Source organism: Pristis pectinata, chromosome 1, assembly GCF_009764475.1.
Source record: "Pristis pectinata isolate sPriPec2 chromosome 1, sPriPec2.1.pri, whole genome shotgun sequence".
Lineage (NCBI taxonomy): Eukaryota > Metazoa > Chordata > Chondrichthyes > Rhinopristiformes > Pristidae > Pristis > Pristis pectinata.
Genome location: NC_067405.1, coordinates 103942238 through 103964515, shown reverse-complemented (window position 1 = coordinate 103964515; position 22278 = coordinate 103942238). Strand labels below are relative to the sequence as shown.

The following is a 22278-nucleotide window of genomic DNA, read 5'->3' as shown; positions in this document are numbered from 1 at the left end:
AAAAACAAAAGTTCCCTAGAAGTTATCTTCAGTATTAACCACTACGCAAAGCTCTGAAATCTACCGTAAGTGAGACGATTTTCCCTTGTCACCAGCAGTCCGGTAACGTTGAACGCAGGTAGTTGCGCACCTCTCCCAAGACCGCTTGGAATCCACGAGATGCAAAAGTGGTGTAAACGAGTTAGACACGGGGCATAGAAGACATTCTAAGGTCTCTAGAAGGCAAATATACGGCGGGCGTCGGCAGTCTGAAATAAATTATGCTGGCTGCGGCTCAGACCCTGAGTTACCACACCAATTGCCAGCCCACAAACCGCTCTGACAGCGAAACATATGTAATCGTAGACCGCACTTTGAGCAATGGTTGTTGCAGCAGAGTTACTGAATCGTTCACACTTCAGTACTTAAGTTTCCGAAGATACGCTAAATAGGGAGGTAGTTGCGAGCGTTAGGTCTGCTTTTATTTCTTTGTACAATCATTTGAGAATATTTATGAGAACAGTAATTAAGATAATAATTCTTCTGACTAAAAGTAGAAGGGGCGGAACTGGCTTAGACAATCATCTCAGAATGACAGTTGATGGAATGCATGCGAGAAATGTTGATTATAGCCTTACACTACCCCCAGCCCTGCCCCCCTGGATTTGCAATGCTAATAGACCCACATTGGAAAAGCGGTAATTACGAGGGGGAGCTCCCGTCATTACCAACTCCCGCCCTTCCAAGGGCAGAGAGTGACTGTAGCGGTCTCCAAGTGACAAGTGTCTCACACCCGGGCTGTCCTGAGCCCGAACTACTCACTCTAACAATCTGATTGTCTCCAGAAGTGAAGAAGGGAGCCGCAGTCAGAGAGAGAGACAGAGACAGAGAGAGAGAAAGCGAAAGAAAGGGAAAGGAAGTGAGAAAGAAAGAGAGAGAGCCTATTGTTGTGACAGAGGCTGAGTAAGGGAGGTAAACAAGGGAGGATGGAGAGACAGAGAGCCAGATAGATAGCAATAGAGATAGAAACATACAGGTATATAAAAAAAGTAACAGAAGGTGAAAGGGAAAGTACACAAGCCCAGAACGATATAGATAGGCAGAACTAGAGAGACATACACGGGGGGAAAGAGACGGAGACACATTAGGAACTCCGATAGTTTTGGAGAAAGATACAGAGTAGAGAGAGAGAGAGCGAGAAAGTAGAGAGGGCAGAATTCACCTCCGTCCTATGGGAGCGCTCGAAGGAAGGCAGGAGGCAGCAGCGGGGCGCCGCCTGTGTCTGGTGACCGGCGCTCGGGTCGCCGCCGCCGGGGGATCGGCGCCCCGCTCGGCGCCCTCTCCCACACCCGCTTCCTGTCTGCCTCCTCACCCAGACCAGCCCCGTGTCGCCATCTTCCGCGTTACTGGCCGGCCGCAGAGTGCGGGATAAAGTTCAGCGGGAGAGGGCGAGCGCCTCGCCTCGCCGCCGCCGCCGCCGCTCGCACGGGACGGGCTGATGAACGCGGCTCCGGCTCTGCGGCCGCCGAGTCCCGGCTCGCCCCCGTCGCCGACCTCGGGAGCGCCGCGGCTCTCCGGCCAGGGCATCCCCTTCCACATCCAGATCGGCCTGAGCAGGGAGCCCGTCATCCTCGACTGCAGCGACTTCTCCCTCGCACATGTCCGGGAAATGGCCTGCTCCATCGTGGACCAAAAGGTAACCGGACAAAGTTGGCGCGGTGAGGGAGGGAGGGAAAAGTGTGTGGGGAGAGAGGAGGACGCGAGGAAAGGGAGAGAGTGAGTGACAGAGAACGTGAAGGGAAGAGAAAGCAGGGGGAGGACAGAGGAGTATGAGGAAAGAGAGGGAAAGGAGTAGAGGAGGGGGCGAAGTGGGGAAGTAGAGGAGGGAGGGGAGGAGGGAGAGAAAGGAAGGAGTGGTGAAAGGAGACAGGGAGGAAGGAGGGAGCGGAGTAGGGGAGAAGAGGGCGGATGGAGAGGGAGGGGAGGAGAGGGCGATGGCGGAGAGGAGAGAGTGGGTGAGAAGAAGAGGGAGAGCAGAAAGAGCAGAACGAGAGGTTGGAGGGAAGACGGGAAGGAGGAGGAAGGGGAGGAGAGTGTGGTGAGTTTTGAGTGTAGATGGAGATGAGAGTTGGGGAGTGGAAGGTCAAAGGGAGGGTGGGGGAGAGGATAGAGCTGTAAGGAGGGAGGGATGGGAAGGTAAAGGAGCAGGTAAGCGGAAGGTGGGAGGACATGAGGGGTAAGAGTTGTTGAGGGTGAAGGAGCAGAGGTGAGGGTGTGTGGAGATAATTGGGAGGAGAGGCAGGGCAGATGTGGGGAAAGGAGGGAGGGAGTGAAGATGTGGAAGTTAAGGGATGGAATATATGGAGCTGGGTGAAAGGGGGACGGAGAAAAAGGAAAGGGTCAGGGACGGAGGGAGCATGATGGATGGAGCTAAGGAGAACTGCAAGGGTGGGATGTGACTGGTGAGAAGGGAGGGGGAAGTGATGAATGAGCTGAAGAATTTGGGAAGGAGATGTGAAGGAATGGGGGAAGGTTAGGGCAGGTGGGGTGAGGTCGAAGGCAGTTGAGATAGGAAGATCAAGAGCTGTGACGTTAGTTGGACTGGGATGGGGAAGGGTGCCAGGGGATGGGAGTTGAGAACTGTGAGAGGGATTGATAGAGGGTTGACTGGTGAGTAAGGAGCAGAGAGAGGGCACGCGCGACGAGGAGGAGAGGGGAGGGGAGGGAGGAGAAAAAAAGGGGATGAGACGGGAGCAAGAGGGTAGGGGGCTGAATGGGTTTGAGGGAGGGAGAGGCCAGTAGAGCAGTAGGGAGGAGTGGGTGAGAGGGGAGCAAGGGGGAGCTTTGAGGGAGGGGATGGGAGGGCAGGAGGGAGAAGAAAGGGAATGGCGGGGAAGGTTAGGGCAGGTGGGGTGATGCAGTGGGTGGAACGAGCAGTGGGGTGAAGGAGGGAAGAGAGGACGAGAGGGAGTGAAGGCGGAAGGAGGGAGAAATGGGGGAGGGAGAGAAAAGTGGTTGGCAGAGGAGAAAGAGCGGAGGGATGGAGGGCTGGGGGTGGGGATTTGAGAGGAAGGCATGAGGGAAGGGAGGGTAGGTGGAGGAGAGTGGGGCTGTTTGAGAGTGGGAACAAGGAGAGTGAGGAGGAGGGGGTGGGAGGAGAGGAAGATAGGGGAGTGAATTGGGAGTGGTAGTTAGGAATGGAGGCAGTGGGAGGGGGAGAAGGATGGGGTGAGATGGAAGGGAGAGGAGGGATGTTGGCGGGAGTTGAAGGGAGAAGAATGGGTAGGAAGCAGTGGGTAGGAATGGGGAGGGGTAATGGTGCTGTGGGCTAGAACGGATGTCAGGTTAGAGAGACGTGGCTAATGGGAAAGAGATGGGAATGGGAAGGGAGAGTAGGGAAGGAAGGGGATTGAGTGAGGTTTAGGATGTAGCGAAATGGGGAAGGAGACAGGCAGATGGAGAGGGGGGTTTAAAGAAGGCAGTAGAAGGAGACTGGAGAGAATGATCAGAGTCAGGAGGATGAGACAGACAGGAGGAGAGGGAGGCTGTCAGGGAGGGGGCTGTTGGAGGTACTGGGGGACAGTGAGGGTGATGGGAAAGGGGGACCAGGGGAAGGTGATGGACTGTGGGTTCAGGGTGAGGGACGAGGTGAGTGGAGAGGTGGGCTGAATAGGAGAGGGCAGGGACAGGCTGACGATCACTTTAAAGCTGTTGAAAGCAGCGTAACTCAGGGCAGTAGTTCTCACTGTGAAAGTGACAGCTGGTGAAAAGCAGGTCATGTGGAGACTACACTTAAGATCGCATCTGTTCTTTGCGTATGCTTGAGAATGTCAAGGTGCAGTGCAGTTTGCTGTGTGGGCTGTGGTCATCGTCAAAGCTGAGATCTGCAGCTGTTTGCTGCTTGTGGTATAAGTTCTAGCTATCCAGCTGTTGGTGTGGAGAGGGCTGGCCATCCCAGACATCCCAGTCTGTGGCTAGATGTGCGGTGCTAGCAGTGCACCTCAGCCTGGTAGGGGCTTCGCTTCAGGTCTACTCCATGGCGAGGACATCAGGAGCTTTTTCTATTTACTGAAGAGTTTTGCAGTTAATAGCAAAGATTGCATTTTGAACTCTATCATTGTTCTATCTCTCACAAGGTTTACTGAGTTTTAAATTCCAATGTGAAATTCAAAGACCCTGAACAGCATTCATAAAACATGTGTTTTTTTTTTGCAAGTTTTACCCTGGGGCTAACCTCTTGAGGAAGGTGTACTCTGTTGTGCAGAAATGTTACATAAATCTTAGAATGGGGTTTGAGAATTCAATAAAACCTGTTCTGGAAACTCCACTGGCTCAGCTTTGGGTGAATAGTTGCAAACTGTTGGTGCGTAAGAATTGGAGGACCAATTTTCTGGCAAGTGGAGTGGTAATGTGGCAAATGTGAAATGGTTCATTTTCATCGCAGCATAAAGCAGATTCATCTCATCTGCATGGTAACAATTGCAGAGCTCTGAGATGCAGAGGGATCTGGGTTTCCTCATGAATGATTCCCAAAGGGCTGGTATGTAAGTAGGGGGACTCCCCGGGTTACGAATGACCTGACTTATGGAAATCCAACTTTACCCATATTCTCTCTTACTTTTTTAGAGCATTTTTCAAGCTAGTAATAATAATAATAATAAAATATTTCATGGTATTCATTAGTACTAGGTGCAGTATATATTCAGTTTAATGAAATGAAAGAATTACAAATGTATGTAGAGTGATAAGATAGGGGTACTATAGAAAACTGATGTTTCTGACTTGTGGATAAATTGGCTTCTAGGAATGGAACCCTTCCATATCCCAGGGACTGCCTGTAATTAGGAATGTGAATGGAGTGTTATTGTTGATTACGAGGAGAACTGAATACAAAATTAGGGAGGTTATGCTTCAGTAATATTTGGGATTGGTGAGACCTGGAGTACTGTGTATAGTATTGTGCTGGACACAGTTAAGTGAATGTTTTATAGACTAATACTTGGAATGGGTGGGTTGCCATGGGAGGAAAAGTTGGGCAGGCTAGCCTTACATCCACTTGAGTTTAGAAGGTTGAGAGGGGACTTGAATTGAAATAAGATCCCTTGACAGGGAGCGGATGTTCACCCTTGTGGAGAGGATATTTCCCCCAGTGGGAGAATCTAGAACTAGCGTTTACTATTTAAAAATATGAGTTTGCCCATTTAAGGCAGATATTAGGAGATTTGTTTTTAGTGGGTCATGAAACACTCTTCCCAAATGGGTACTGGAAGCAGAGTCTTTGAAGATTTTGAAGGCAGAAGTAGTTAGGTTCTTGATAAATACAGGGATGAAAGGTTACTGCAGAAAGACAAAAATGCTGAGTTCAGGTTAAAATCAGCCATGATTTTATTACACGGTGAAGCAGATTTAAGAGCCCACTCCTATTTTCTATGTTACCATCTCACCCCTGAAAATAAAAGGAAGTTATTGTTTACAGTATTATTTCAATATTGGCTGTCAACATTCAAGCGTATCAGAAGTTTTGATTGAAACAGTCAGGCATCACCTTCTTGTCAAAGTGTAAATTGACAGATGATTTTGGCCTGCAGTATTGTGCTAATTGGATTACACACTGTCAGCCCTCTGGGGCCAACAGGATAGGTATCACTGTGTTATGTGGAAAACTGTGGCGGTTATCTAATTGGACAACTCAGACTGTTACACTTGATTATATTTTACAAGGTACAAGAGCTAAAAGAACAAAGTAAAATCAGGTTTGATTAATAAAACTTATAAACCACTGATGCCTGTAGGAGGTAGCATGCCTGGCTAGTTTCTGCAGACTAAACATGAACTTCATACAGTGTTTAACTGAACACATAAAAAGGGGAATATTTAAAATATAGCGTCATTTTAGAAACCAAATTTAAGGCATGTTAAATCCTTTGTAGACAGGCTTCATTTCTGATCTAGAGCCTATTGCCGTCATCAACTTGTGGGTGACCTGCCTATCATTGGCAATGACTGAATTACACATTTCAGCCAATGTCTATTGTTGGTACAACCGGTGAACCAAGGTATACAAAGGAGTTTTGTCATTGTACAGACTCTTGACTCTTTAGTAGGTGTGGAAAAAAGATTTCAATGATACAATATGCTGTTTCAACAAATTGTGTAAAGAAAATCATGTATTTTCTTAAAATGCACAAATAAAAATCAAGTACATCCGAATTTAATCCTCTTTGGCTGTGCTGAACTAGGAATGAGATGCAGTGTCAGGATTCAGAGTAATGCAGCTAAAATGAAGAATTGACAGGTAGTTTGTTTTGTGATGTTTGATAGCATTTACTTTTTTCCAGCCTTGTTTTACAGCAAAACGTTGTGAGAGCACAATTGAAGTTGTCAGTTTTAGTCAGCAGCTTGCATGTAAGGCAGTTGTAAAAACATTAGGTGTGTTGTTGTGAAAACAAAAATACACATTTAAAGTGATCAGTAAGCACTGGAAATTGTGGCTAATTATTTCAAATTTTCTCTATGCTGTTTCTGTAGGTAATGTTGAAATCCACAATATAAACATTTACCTATAGCATTCTTCACTATTCATTGGCTGAATTACAAATCCAAATCAATTTTTTTAAGCCTTTGATTTTAAATTTCATTTTTGTCTCCATTCTACCCCACTGTCACTGCAAACCATAACGACATCTTTATCTGTCATGTAACTGCCCATTTGTGTGCATTTTGGCTTCCATTGTAGACTGTATCCTTTGCTTCTGTTTCTCATTTTTCTTTTTTCTTCATTTAACTGTAACTCATCCAGACACACACCAGATGTACTCTTCATTGAAATCTTAAATCCCTTCAGAACACATTGCTTTTCCTCCTTTCCTGCTGCTTTCCCAGACTTTTCCTCTTGAATTATTCTATGGCTTTGCCCTCTGCCTTGCCTGGACTGCTCTGAGCTCGCTATGTATTTGTGACTATTTGCAAATGAACAGTAGCCTCATCCTATTCACTCTCCACTTCACCCATCTTGCAAGTGGCCTGGAGGCAAATCTTGTCAACCTCCATAACATTCTATTTATTGCTCCCAGTCTTGCATGCTTTGCACTTCAAACTTTTTCCGTCTGTACATTTCTCTTCAGATGGTCTGTTCTCTCGTGAACAAGGTTTTTGCCAACCATAAACATGTGATGGATAATGGCTTTGATACCTTAGCCAAGACATAGACATGGTTAAGGGCTGATAATGGCATTACCCTCAACGAGACTGTGCTGTCTGGTTTTATGATTGATCTCTATGCTGTTCAGTTGTCAAGTGTGTAGCCCTCATTTCTAAATCCTGATTTGGTGTGATTCCTAATGGGAACTTCTGTCTCCAAACATTTCACCTTGATCCATTTGCTATACTATTTACTAAAAAACTTTGTACTTTGCACCATTCAAGATATCATTTCAGGTTTCTCAGTGATGCTTCTCTGCTTTCTTCCCTCACTGCCTTCACCGAGTGACTTCTCATCCTTGGTGATTTCAACCTTCAAGTCAAGTTTTCTTTCTCTAATGCCCCTGATTTCATTGCCTTCACTTTCCACTGTACAAAAAAAATCTCCCTCTCTCCCTGGCAATCCATTTGATCATTTCAAGTGACCTTGAACCTCTGATTGTAGCTATCATCACTGATCTTTTTCTTATTTCACAACCCTTTCCACATTCCTTTCGGTATTTGCCTCTGGAAAAATCTTTCTCTCAAATCCCTTACCGCTGAACTTTGAAGTTCCCAACTGTAGCTCACTATTCAACGTGCTCTTTCTTACAGTCTCCCTATTACCTTTTGTGCCCTTGTCACATAATCATTATTCTCTCTCGCCCTCATCATTCCCCATGATATAGCTCTCAACTCTATTTGGATTTGGAATTGGAATTGGTTTATTATTGTCATGTGTACCGAGGTACAGTGGAAAAACTTGTCTTGCATACAATTCATACAGATCAATTCATTACACAAGTGAATTGAGGTATTACAAGGGAAAACAATACAGAATACAGAATAAAGTGTAACAGCTGCAGAGAAAGTGCAGTGCAGGTAGAAAATAAGGTGCAAGGTCATAACGAGGTAGATTGTGAGGTCAAGAGTCCACCTTATCGCATTAGGGAACTGTTCAATAGTCTTATAACAGTGGATAGAAGCTGTCCTTGAGCCTGGTGGTACGTGTTTACAGGCTTTTGTATCTTCTGCCTGACGGGAGAGGGGAGAAGAGAGAATGTCCGGGGTGGGTGGCATCTTTGATTATGTTGGCTGCTTTACCGAGGCAGCAAGAAGTGTAGACAGAGTCCATGAGGGGGAGGCTTTCCGTGATGTGCTGAACTGTGTCCACAACTCTCTGCAGTTTCTTGCTTTAATCCAAGGAACATAGATTTGAGCATCTTTGGAGGAAAACTGGTTTAACCACTATCACCAGGTTTGTCAGGGCATTAACCATCATTTGGTCGTGCTCTCCACATCACTAAAACTGATCAATTTTCAAGTAATAGGGGACAGTCAGGTCTCCCAGCTCAATCACTCCTCCGGGCTCTCAATAGGTATTGGAGCTGTGGCTGCAGGATGTTGGCAGGTCAGATGGAGCACAATCCAGGCCAGTGTAAACTGGAACATTTTAATGAAGCAGAATCAGTATTAAACTGTTAGACTCAAAAAAAACTATTTTTGTGGCTGTGCATTCTGGCCTCCTTGTGCATAATCTTCCAAATGTAAGGGATCTAACTATAAAAAGTAAAGTTTAAATGCCTTTAACCTAATATTGTAATCATGCTGCAACCTTTATTTACCTCGCTATGTAATGTTTATAATGTTAATTAAAAATAGTGCTCACTATTTCTTTGCTTGTTATCTGTGAGAATTCTTGAAGTGATTGTTACCTCCATCAGCTTGATGATGTTGCAGCTCTGGGGGGGGAGGAGAATCCCTTTGAGCTGATACTAGACAACAGCATGTATCAGAATGTGGCAAGTCTCTCCACAGATATTGCTGGGTCCTAATGGGAATCTTTTTCAAGATCAACGTAACGCAGTGCTACTTTGTTTCTGATTGTAAATCCCAGTCCATTAAATAGCTACACAGCGAATCAGCAAAATTGCACTATACCTTCAGCAACAAAAGTCTAAATTGAGCGAACAGGTTTCCAATGCAGTAAATGTTTTGTATAGCTTTTCAACATCTGATGATCACTGTTCCAAACCTGGGAAAATCTTTGTATTGGCCACTGGTACTGGATAGGTGGAAGCGTATTGGGCTACTTCTCCTTGGATTTGGTTCTCTTGAAGTCAATGCAAGTGAACACGCATGGGGATGAATAGAACTGGCTGTTGACACTCTAGCACATATTCAGGGCTGGGGATGAAAGATGAAATCTCCCCTCCGTTATGCTAGCGAGTCACGAATATAAAGGCAGCAAGCTCGCATTTTTCCTTGGAGCTGGTTTTGCCAAAAAAAGTTTCGCCTGGCTTTGGACACAGCACGCAGCAATGCTTTAGCTGCATTTTGTTTAGGAAAATTACATTGGGATTGCAGAGCCCTAGATAGGAAGGACTGCTGAGATATAGTCCCAGTTTTCACTGGGTTCCAGTTGCATCTTTAGGCGAGGAACAGTACAGGAAGCACAGTTCAATATTATTCCCAGGGGCTCCAGAGAGAACATTTTCTAAGCTTGGGATTTCTTGTCTAACTGAGCTCAAAATTCCAATAATGGTTTGACTCTGAGGCACCAACATTTGCAAGTGTTTTTCTTCATTAAATTATATTATGCAATTTTACTAAGATAAATAATATCCTCCAGATTTTAAACTGAGTTATAGCATTGAGTCTCATTTTGCAGGGAATTTCATTGACGAGTCCATAGCAACGACCAGAAGGATTGATTGTGTTCATAAGCACATTCTCTCAAATGCCTGAAAGTGTTTTACACAGCAACAATTAGACCATAAGACAGAGGAGCAGAATTAGGCCATTTGGCCCATTGAGTCTGCTCCGCCATTCAATCATGGCTGATTTATTTTTCCTCTCAACCCCATTCTCCTTCCTTCCTCCCCATAACCTTTGACGCCCTTACTAATCAAGAACCTATCAACCTCCGCTTTAAATATACCCAATGACTTGGCCTCCACAGCCATCTGTGGCAATGAATTAGACAGAGTCACCACCCTCTGGCTAAAGAAATTCCTCCTCATCTCTGTTCTAAAGGGATGTCCTTTTATTCTGAGGCTGTGCCCCCTGGTCCTAGACTCTTCCACTACTGGAAACACCTCCACGTCCACCCTGTCCAGGCCTTTCAATATTTGGTAGGTTTCAAAGAGATCCCCTTCATCCTTCTACACTCCAGCGAGTACAGGCCCACAGCCATCAAATGCTCCTCGTACGTTAACCCTTTCATTCCTAGGATCGTTTCTGTAAACCTCCTCTGGACCCTCTGCAATGCCAGCACATCCTTCCTTAGATATGGGGCCCAAAACTGCTCTCAATACTCAAAATGTGGTCTGACCAATGCCTTAAAAAGCCTCAGCATTACATCCTTGCTTTTAAATTCTAGTTCCCTTGACATGAATGCTAACATTGCATTTGCCTTCCTTTCTAGCGACTCAACCTGCAAGTTAACCTTATTATTGTTATGTAGATAAACACTTTCTGTGTGTTATTTACAGAAACAACTTAGAATTGTTAATAAAATCAATGAGTTATTGGTTGCAAAATTGTTGGTTGGACAAGACATTTTGGCCAAGGCCACTTACAATTCTCCCAAGAAGCAGTGTTATGAGATTTAATATAAGAACTTAAAAATCTGGAGTTTAAAATTAAAAGATACAGTGATAAAACTTCTCCTCACATTCAAATGAGATTATTCTTTCATGGACTACCCTTGCAGACCAGCAAGTTATTCCTACTTTAACTTGTGCTTCTTTCCCTAGCTTTCCATGGGGAGGGTAGTTGGTTGTGGGAAATCCAATGATTTGGCACTCACAGTCCTCCTTCTGATTCAACATTTACCAGTTGCTTTCTAAAATGGTTAACCTAACTGTACAAATGTCAACAATTTAACCTAAATGTTCATTGCATTTATTGAAGTAAATCATTATAGGTAGGCTTCTGGCAGGTGATATCAGAAAGGTAATATTTTACCTTCTGGCAATCCAATATATTTCAGTATTGGATATTCAGCCTAGATTATTATCATCAGTAATGGAGTGGAGCTTCTATAAAACAGCTTCAGAAGTTACCAAATGAGGCAAACCAGCTTTAACATAAAAACCCTCTGCATTTTCATGGCTAAATATAATGATCTACCTGAGTTGATCCTTCACAGGTAAATGTAGATGATGACAGAATAGATATTGAAGTGATTTCCATGTGGACAGAGGAAGAGATTCAAGGATGTGCTTTGAGATACTTTGAACAGATACGGTGTACCTACTGACTTCTTTGAATACCTGGCCCATGACTGCTTAAAGTGGAAAAGGAGCATTTGGGATGAGACTTGAATATTGAGTTGATGCATCAAGAGCACGCTGTAGTCCAACGTAAAATGGCAGAAAGAGTGTGCTACCTCACAAACTACTCACCCACCCATCCCATCTGTGGAAGAATCTGCAATTCCAAAAGTGACTTCACCTGTGGCCCTGGAGCCCACTGAACTGGAAATGCAAATAAATATCCTTGGTCCTGGTGGGCAGCCTAAGAAGGCATTGTGAACAAATGTTTGTACTTGTTACTTGGGAGTGCAACCACTTGGCGTTGACATGTGGCACCGGTAACTTTGTGCAGTTTCCCACCATCAATGTCTTGGGTCACCACTGACCAGAAACTTAATTGGACTGGTCACATTAATAAATGTCTTGCATTACAGAAGCCTCAGACTAATCTAATTTTGCTTATGAGCTTGGCACAGAACTTTAAAGGATATTGTGTTGTAATATTGTCAATTAGTTACAAGTATATCGATAACCTCAGTCTTCATAGGGAAAAAGATTCTGTTCAGACTGGAACAGATTCTGGTCAGTAAGGGGTTCTGCCTTCTTTTCACAAAACTGGTAACCTTGTTACAAATTACAATTTATTTCAGTCATTCTGTCATGAAAAATATAACATCTTTCAGATAACCTATGGAGATATTCTTTTAAAATAGCTCCATAGGTTATCTGGTGTGGTTAGCAGAATCAATAATGCAAACTAAAAGTGGCATGGCAGTGTAGCGGTTAGTGTAACACTATTACAGCGCCAGTGACCCAGGTTCAATTCTGGCCACTGTCTCTAAGGAGTTTCTCCGTGCCTGTGTGGATTTCCTCCGGGTGCTCCGGTTTCCTCCCACATTCCAAAGACATACGGGTTAGGAAGTTGTGGGCATGCTATGTTGGCACCGGAAGAGTGGCGACACTTGCGGGCTGCCCCCAGAACACTCTACGCAAAAGATGTATTTAACTGTGTGTTTCGATGTACATGTGACTAATAAAGATATATTATCTTAGAAGGAACAGAAGGGAAAACTTTTGAGTAATTGCTTAGGCTTCACAAATGACTTTTTTTTAATTCATTTCTGGGATTTTGCTGTCAGCAACAAGGCCAGCATTTAATGGCCCTGCAGTTGTGAAGATGGTTATGAGCTGTCCGCTTGGATGATCGCAGTCCATGTGTTAAGGGTACACCCACAGTGTGTTAGGTCGTCGTTTTACCCTTTTGTCTGAGTGACAATTTTACCAATCAGGATGGTGTGTGATGTGCAGAGGTACTTGTGGCATTCCGATATGCCTGCAGTCTTTGACATCCATGGGTTTTTTGATGTTACGCTTGGTAAAATGCTGTATTGGCTTGTCACCGTGTCTCTGGAACTACGTCTTTTTGTCTGTGTTTAGACTAGGTGCGTAATGAGGTCTTGATCTGTGCAGTCACTCTCATGTTTTTAAATGCTGGATCTTTGGATGGCAACTTTTTCCAGGCCCCCACAGTAGGAGAGGTGAACAGACCATCTGACCTACTTTGTGCAGGCTCAGGCTGATAGCAACATTTGCAACACACCAATTGGTAAGCAAACACCATATCCAACAGTGGGAGTTTAACTACTTGGCATTGACATATGGCACCATTAGCATTGTGTAGTTTCCAACCATCGATGTCCTGCGTCACCATTGATCAAAAACTCTATTAGACTGGCCACATTAATACACTGTCTTGCATTACAAAAGCCTGAGACTAACCTAATTTTGCTTGTGAACTTGGCATAGAAATTTAAAGGATCTTGCGTTGTAACATTGTATATTAGTTACAAATATACTGATCGCCTCAGGTCTTCATGGGGGGATAAAAATTCTGTTCAGACCGGGGTCTCCAGTTAGTTGAAGGGTTCTGCCTTCTTTGTACAAAATATTTAGCAAAGACACAAAATTGGTAACCTTATCAAGGTTAAGGACATTTTTTGGACCCTTCAGAAGCTTTTCTCCATAAACTCTGCAACATGTTGTAATGTGATTCATTTAGTCTTACAAGGTGTTTGGGTCTGCAGTTAGCCCTCTCTCAGGGTAATTAAACAATTAAAACTACAGTTCACTAGCTTCTGAGCTGCCAAGTACACCTTGAAGAATATTTGCTGTACGATTGGACCAGTTCAGACTGATTGCTTTCTGTTAAAAGGAAGTTTATGCGTAGGCATGGGAGCAATCCATTTACATTACCGATTCTTGCATTATAAAACTTTTTAAAAAAATAATCAGTTTGGCAATAATGCATCTTGTTGTTACTAGGGTAAATTTATTTACCAAGGTAGTGATTTAATTCCAATGTTGTGCACTTTAAATGTGACATTTTATTGAAGTAACATCCTGATTAAAAGTCCGGTTAGCTCACTCTATTGGTAACTTTCAAGATTACACTGTATTGTCAACTTCAACTAAAAATATCTCTCATTTATCCATTAGATGGATGATTAGGGTATAATGCATTGTGATAGGAATTAAAATATTTAGCATTCAGAATTGTGCCCATTAATGGTTGCAACACTGTAGGTAATAACCACTGGGAGGTTGTCAACATTTGGCAGATGTATGGAAAACAGCTGTCTGGAATTGAATAATTTGGTTGTAAGGTTTGGTAGACATACAGGCATTTTGATTGATTGACTTTAGAAAGTCAGGGAGCTTTCTTTCAGAACTTTTCCATCAAGTATGTTTTCTGCTGGGGTATAGTCCACAGATGTGTAGGTACAGTGGCTAAACAGTTTTCCCTTGGTTCTTTAATAACAAATCACTGCTGAAACATCTACTGGAATACATCTTTAAGAATCACAGACTTGTTGTAAGCCTATTGTAAAGGAGCATATTCAAGAGGAATGGATGAAGGATTGCATTTGAAGAAATTTCTAGAGGTAGCTTCAGTGACCAATGTACAATATTTGAGGATAGACAGGAAAAATGGACCACTGTAAGTTATGCAAATATATCCAGATAATTTTCTTTTGTGTCCTTTCTAGATGAAATGGTGTAGGTTTTTTGTGTCTATTGTTCTGCACGTCAAACTTATAACAAACTCACCGAGGGAATTGCCGTAACCTTTATGTGGAGTTGTTGATTATATGTTTGAAGAAGTGTTCTGTGAAATTTTACAGTTGCCATTGTATGCATTCAGCATTCAGTAATTTCAAATGGGATTAATGCATAATATTGTGAACCATTAAATCTTGACTGCTTTCTTAGCATCACACTGGATAATTCAAAGCTATTGTTGTTTTCAAATGTCTTCAGAACTCATTCTGGTTAAAACATAATTTCTCCTTTTTTTTGTTACAAAAAGATGAGAGATTTAACTTCTGAAACTTTTATTTGAGGTTGGCAGTCACATTGTCATGTAATCCAACAATTCCACTTTTTTTTTAGGTGAGTTGATTTTGCTGGCCGTGGCTTGCAAAAGTAAAAAGAGATGTGCTTGGTGACTGGTATATGTAGAGTGATTGAAATTTAAAATTGCAATTTTTACACACACAGATTTACTTGTTGCCCATTTTTGGGTCCACATTTTCTGCTAGGTTTAAGAGATCCAAAGTAATTTGTATTTCAACACAGGTTCAGAAATGGAATCCTTTAAAGAACAGCAGTTAGATTTTAACTCTTTAAGATGATCCCAGGTAGAGTGGAGCTATCGTCACAATCATTCTATAAGTATCTTTTCACTAAAAGTCAAATAATCCTCTGAGCATTATCGAGGCAGCGTTTGATGTTATGTAAACCTTCAATCTGGTTTTGCCTTGTAATTATTCTTGGCTATTTAATGTTATTACTTGTGGCTTGGGCATGCTATGTTGGTGCCGGAAGCGTGGTGACACTTGCGGGCTGTTCCTGGAACACTCTACACAAAAGATGCATTTCACTGTGTGTTTCGATGTACATGTGACTAATAAAGAAATCTTATCTTGTTATGCATGCTTTTTATGTGAAAATATCAGACCCTCTTGGTGCTTTTCCTCATTAGTCTTTTACATGTATATTAAAATGAAAGTAAAATCAAAGCACTTTGATCACAAAAGCTTGTTGTGAACTAATGTTATTCTGTGAAGCTTAATCTTTTACTTGTCCAACTCCTTCTGTGTCAATGCCTGACACTGAGGCAAGTTGGGTGAAAGGAATTCAAAATTATCATCCAACACAACCAAAATAAAGTTGGGGTGAAACTAATGGGTAAGTAATTTAATTTATTTATGTCAGTGTTTATTCAGTGGAGTTGAATAGCCATTAGTTCTTCAGTGTGATAGATACCAATGTTCTAGTGTCAGATAAGTCAAAAGGTCAGGTATTGCCAGTGCATTTTGGAAGTAATTTGGAGTTGCATTTTTGTCTTGTTTTATTTCTGAAATTTCAACAAATGAATTGTTCTAATTCAGCCTATGGGCTATTTGCTTTCAAAAACCAAACTGAACAATCTATTTGCCACTTCTAACGAACAAGCACACATAGGACATTCATGCTGACACTTGACAGTGACATTACCTAGTTTAGAGAGTTTTATATTACGCACACCGTTTTATAAAGCCAAGGTATAAATTGGAAGTTTTAAATTTCATCATATGTCAGGATTTATAAGCATTGGACCTGTCTTTGGGAGAAAATAGTAATAACATTTGCATGTCAACAAACCTTAATAGTGTTTATACATGTCTGCATACGGAGTTGAATCCATCCAAGCAAACAGATAATGTAATTCCAGTGTCTGTACCAAACTGCTCTGTTAGCATTTTCTTCCCCTTTTGAGTCTGCATAACTTGATGGAGAGCAGTGTGGGATACCATGGCATACCTGTGTACTGGAGTTTAATAGATCCTCTGGAAAACATGTTAGATCTACTTCCTGCATACAGATGTGTCTGTTCTCATGGATTTGTGCAGATTGGGAATGGGAAGAAGAAAACCAGTATACAAGCTTCCTCTAAAGTTAAGAATCAAATCCAGTTCTCTAAGATCAGTGTGCTGAGTCATTAAACTGCTCTTAAGGTCAGTTTTGTTTGCAATCATCTATACTGGAATGCTAGAAACTTTTTTTTTGATCTAGGAAAGGTTTGATTTTGTTTAGACTGATTTGTCTGTAGGTACAAACCGTTCCTCAGATAGGGCAAATCTGGGCCACCATTCCTGTATGATATTTAAAGTTTACTCGAAAGCATTTTATGGAATTAAGCTGCAGTGCCCATCCAATTGCTGTATGATCACGGAAAAGGTATTTAATCATAGCACGTTAGTCACGTTTTGGCAACAACACCATGGAATGTAAGAAATGAAATGCTCCTCCTGTTCTGGAACAGACCAGACATTAGCTCACTATTTTTTGATCTAATAAATATTCTCTGTGTCAGCATTTCGCGATCAACATAAATGTGCTCTTGTTTCCTCAAAGTGAAGCAATTTTTAGAGAATAAAATCCTACCAATTGCCGGAAAGTTCAGTGTACTTAGCAGAGAGATAGGAGTGTTATGAAAGTCTGCAGTGGTGATGAATACATCTACCATTACCACTGACAAAACTAGTGAAAAAATGACTAATAAAACATCCAACAATATTTCACTAGAGGATTCAATTTACAAATAAACTATGATTCATTGGGATATTTCAGTCGTTAAGAGAGCTATCTATTCCACTTTGTTATTGTTTAAGGGATGACTGTTTTCAAACATATTTCATCATGTAGATGCTGGAATCTGGAGCAAAAATGGCAGCCTGCAAGGAAATGCCCGAACATGAAATGAATCATCAACTTTTTTCATGTTCAGAAATATACCATTCAGAGCTCAATGCATGTACACTATTCAAACAGAACAATCTGTAGGATTCTAAATATTACTTTTGGCATTGTGAGGTTAACTGCTAGTCTGCATTGCAAATGTAGGACGAACTGATCAGTGTTTTCTTTCTTTCATATCATGGAATTGATTCAGCTAATTATACCTGTGGACATTCAGTGGAGGTTACTACTTGGATCCATTGGTGACATGCTTGGGAAATGACTAGGGTTATGAAACCATAAGCCTTAATTCAGCACCAGAATCTACATGTCACTTGACAGTCACTAAAATAGGGTTAAGTGAATGATTTATATCATTGTCGCCTTGACAACTCGCCCTCTGAGTAGTGGGTTTTGATAAGCAAGTGACAGATTTACAGGTAATACAGAATTGTAATGCTCAGTTGTACCTCATGTCAATTTTAACACATAGGATTCAAGCCTCAGGCCCCTGAGATCAACACGGAGTTGAGATCAACACGGAGTTGGGATCAACACGGAGTTGGGATCCTTCTCCTGTCAAAATGTTTGGAGCATGGTCTTGTCATAACTAACTAAGGCCACCAGGAAGCCTGTGACCTACAGAATAGCTGGTGACTGGAGAGAGTGCAGGAGGGCCAGCTACAGCTGATAGCCACATCGAGCAGGTCCTTCAGTGCTACCAAAATCATGTTCGACCCAAACCTCCAAGGCACCACCCCACTGAGACCCAAGAATGGAGGTAAACTCATCAAGCAGTCAATGTCTACAGAAGAGAACACTTTTAATTCTTGCTCAGATGTGACTCTGTACTTAACATGTGCACACTTGACTCCATTCCACAGCAATCTATTCAGTCCAACTTTGCCATCATTTCTGACCAACAAAATATTGAAAAGGCCATATCCCAGCTTAAAAATTTACAAGGCCTTGGGAGCAGGCAGTATTTCTGCTGAGATTCTAAAACTCGGTGGTGAAGAAATTCAGTCACAAATCCACAATCTCATTTTCCACAGCCAGGAAGGGGAGGATATTCCAGGGAATCTCAGTGATTGTGACCATCTTCAGGAAAGAAACAAAGTCCAACTGTGGTGCCTACAGAGAGGCCTCTCTGCTGTCTGCACAGGGAACAACTTTGCCAGGGTCCTCCTCAACTGCCTCTTCCCAGTGGCCACAGGGCTGTTCCCTGTGTTGCAGTGTGGATTTCCTCTGTCCAGAGGCAGAGTGAAGATGATCTTCACTGCACTCCAAGGAAAATGCAGGGAGTGATAACAACCACTAAGCACGGCCTTCTTCTACTTCAGTCTTTGGAGTGTTTGACTCCATCAACCGGGAGGGACCAGGGAACACCCTCCTGCAATTTCATCAGTCTGCGTTTGCTCAGTGATACCATGCAAGCACTGACCCTAGTTAGTTAGTCTACAGCAGAACTATTCTCAGTGAAGACCAATGTCAAACAAGGCTACCTCATTGCCGCAACTTTTGTCAGTCTTTCTTGCTGGATTGTTGCACCTCACCTCCAACAAGTTTCCTCTGGGAGTGGAGCTAATCTTTAGAACTGGTGGGAAATTGTTCAACCGAACATGACTACACTCAATAACGAAGGTCAAACCAATCTCCATAGTTGAGTTGCAGTAAGCAGAGGAGGATTGACTTTGTGCATGCTTTGAAGTCGAGTTCCAAATATCATTAACTCATTGAAGTATAGGAGGTCCTTAGATCCAACATCTACAAAAGTTCTCTTGCCCTGCTGCACTACCCTGAGATCTGGAAAACATGGACTACTTCTGCAGATCTGACATAAAACTCATGGTTTATCAGTTAGTTGTGATCCCTGCTCTTCTGTATGCTTTTGAGACATGGACTTCCTAAAGTAGGCACCTTAAGGCTATGGAAAGATAACACTGTCTCTGCAAAATCCTCCAAATTCTCCTGGAAGGACAAATGGACCAACATCAGCATCCTCTCCCAGGCCAATATCCCCTGAATTGAGGCCCAAATCACAGTCCATTATGTCCATTGGGCAGGCTACTTCATTCATCTGCCCAACACCAGTGTCCTAAAACTGTCTTTCTATTTCCAAGGTTTGTCACAGGAAGAGATTACCCTGGGCAGAGGAAAAGATACAAGGATGTGCTCAAGGCCCACAAATCCCACCCCACCCCACTGACTCTAGGGATTTCCTAGCCCACAACCATGGAGGAGGAACTTTTGGGATGATATTGAGAATTTTGTGTCCGTGCATCAGGAGCACATAGAGTCCCCATGTAAGTGGCAGAAAGGGTGCACCACCTGCCCATCTCAAAAGAGGTTTTTTGCCTTGTCTACGGGAGGATCTGCAATTCCACGTTGTCCATATCAGTGATCTTCAAATCCCTAAAACCAGAGTGGAAGCAAGTCCTCGTCAATCCCAAGGAACTGCCTAGGAAGAAGATGTATTTATCCTTGACGTCTGTAATGAATGCTCGCTCATTTCGTGATCACAACTTTATTTTTGAGTCATAGATTCCTTGTCATAGAGAGACACAGCACAGAAACATTAAGCCTACACTGACCATCAACCACCCATTTACACTAATCATACGTTAATCCCACTTTTTACTCTTCCCACATTCTCATCAACTCCCCCCAAATTCTACCACTATCTACACTCTGGGGGCAATTTATAGTGTCCAGTTAACCTATCAATCTGCCTGTCTTCAGGATGTGGGAGGAAACTGGCATGCACATAGGAAACCCATGTAGTCACAGGAACAACATGTGAACTCCATGCAGACAGAACCTGAGGTTATGATTTAGCCGAGGTCTCTGGCATTGCGAGGCAGCAGCTCTACTAGTTGCACCACTGTTTTATGTTCTTACTCGAAAGTAATGTCAAATGTAAGTAATCTTATTACTTCAATCCAAAAGTTTGTGTAAAACTCCTTCATGTCGTGAAATGAATGTAATAATAGAATGTAATGGAATGGCATAGAAAAGATCATCAAATATTATAAGTAAAAGATGAGGTTATTTCCCTCATTTTCCAAAATTTGCTTCCATTTCATTTCTCTTTTACTTTTTTTGCGTTTTTATTTTAGAGATTAAAACTTGATCAATATTTTTTAAAAAAACCTTGGCATTTCCACTGTGAACACAACTCAAACAGTAATCTGAAAAATACACCTATTTGTTGATGTCTTCTGAAGCTTATTAGAATATCGAAATTAAAGTGGGCAAAAATGATCATAAATGATCAAAGCCCAGGAAAACTACTTAAGTGAGAAAAATTTGACTAAAGGATCATTCATGCACAATGTTCACAACCTGCATTCTAAGAAAACTCTTCACTTTTCAATGTCTTATATTTATCCTGTAAAGAAAATAACCTTTTATTTAGATTTCTTTATCTGTCGTCATCAGCATAATGTTGCCCTTATGTCTTTTGAAATGAATTTGATGGAATAGGTCATTTTGGACCTTCAGTTCCCAATATTTCCAGCTTCAAAGTAAAATCATTGGAGTAAACTACTCCATGCCAGTATCATGCATTTTCCTTTGTCGTTTAAATCACTTTCTTTGCACTGCGAAGAATGCTCATTAAAATATTTTTGCTGTTACTGGTTTGCTTGGGTATGTTTTATAATCAGATAATAAAACCAAGTTGACAATAAAATGAAAAATGTAGACATTATTTAAACTATATCCGTACAGGCTACATTTAGCACCCCAGGTAGTCCAATAAAATTATTGGTTGATTTACAGTGTTGTTATTTTCTGTTTTAAATCTCTAGTATTTATCTATTCCTCTAGTGTCAGCTGTGGCTCAGTGGGTAGCACTCTTTTCTGAGTCAGATGGTTCTTGGTTCAAGTTCTTTTGAGACTGGAGCTCATAAAATCCAAGTGGACACTTCAGTATACCACTCAGAGGGAATACTACACTGTTGGAGGCACTATCTTTTCAATGTGAAGTTAAATGCAGGCCCATTCTGGTCTTCAAGTTCTTCCTAATGTCCAGGTCAACATTTGCCACTCAACATCACTAAAACAGATAAACTGGCTTTTGTTGTTTGTGAGAGTATGCTGTGTGCAAAGTGGCTAGGTATTTATTAGATTACAATTTAGAATGCTGGAAGTATTTAAGCAGTTGTCTATTACATACATTAATTCCAGTTGAAGTTATTTTAACAATGTTTGTGTAGTTTGGGTGGGGAGAGAGTGTATATGTAATAATAAAACTGAAATGACACAGGTTTTTGATGAGTTCTACTTTTAGAATAAAAATAAGTTAATTGTTGATTTTTTTTCTCTCTGTCAAGAGAGTTGGTCATTTTTAGAGTGGAAAATTAGATGGCTTGAAAGGAACATGCATTTGTACTTGCAACTGAAGGAAGCAACCAATTTTAAAAAAAAACTGAAAATATGTGTTCTGAGATTCATTTTGATTCATTTACAGGATGAGCAATTATTGTCCATCCCTAACTCCTCTTGATTTGATGCAATGGCAATGAAGGAATGCCGATATATTTCCAACTTGTGATAACATGTGACTTGGGGGAGAACCTGGTGGTGTTTCAGAGTGCGTGCTGATCTTTTTGGGGCTAGAAGTCATTGGACTAGGAGGTGATGTTGTAGGGGGCTGTGCAAGTAACTGTAGCGCATTTTGTTGATGGTACACTACAGCCATGGTATGCTGGAGGTGGAGGGAGTGAATAGTTAGGGATGCTAGATTGGGCACAAATCAAATGGCTGGATTTGTCTTGGATGGTGTCGAGCTGCTTGACTGTTTATGGAGCTGCAGTCACCCAGGTGAGTGGAATATGTTCTAGCATACTCTCTATTCGTGCCATGTAGATAGTGGAAAGGCTTTGGGGTGTTAGGAGGTGAACCATTTGCTGTAGGATACCCAGCCTCTGACCTGCTCTCATAACCACATTGTTTCTATGGCTAGTCCAGTTGTGCTTTTGGTTAAACCCTTCCCCCTTCTCCTCCTCTAGAACACTGGTGGTGGAGCACTTGGTGATGATGATTAGACTGTACTTTTTGGAGATTGCCAATGATC

At 42.1% G+C, this 22278-nt stretch overlaps 1 protein-coding gene across 2 annotated transcripts in view; it reads left to right on the top strand.

Moving 5' to 3' along the window:
- The first annotated feature begins 1220 nt into the window (after window positions 1-1220).
- The window catches only part of prkd1 (protein kinase D1), a 197325-nt gene continuing 176267 nt past the window's right edge, over window positions 1221-22278 (top strand). Inside the window, exon 1 of one of the 2 annotated variants that reach the window (XM_052013686.1) lies at window positions 1221-1675. Coding sequence is in view for 1 of the 2 variants with exons in the window: in XM_052013678.1 (XP_051869638.1) it covers window positions 1478-1675 (198 nt within the window). In the remaining variant the exon portion in view is untranslated. The remainder of the gene's footprint in view (window positions 1676-22278) is intronic. The other variant, XM_052013678.1, reaches the window with a different exon arrangement.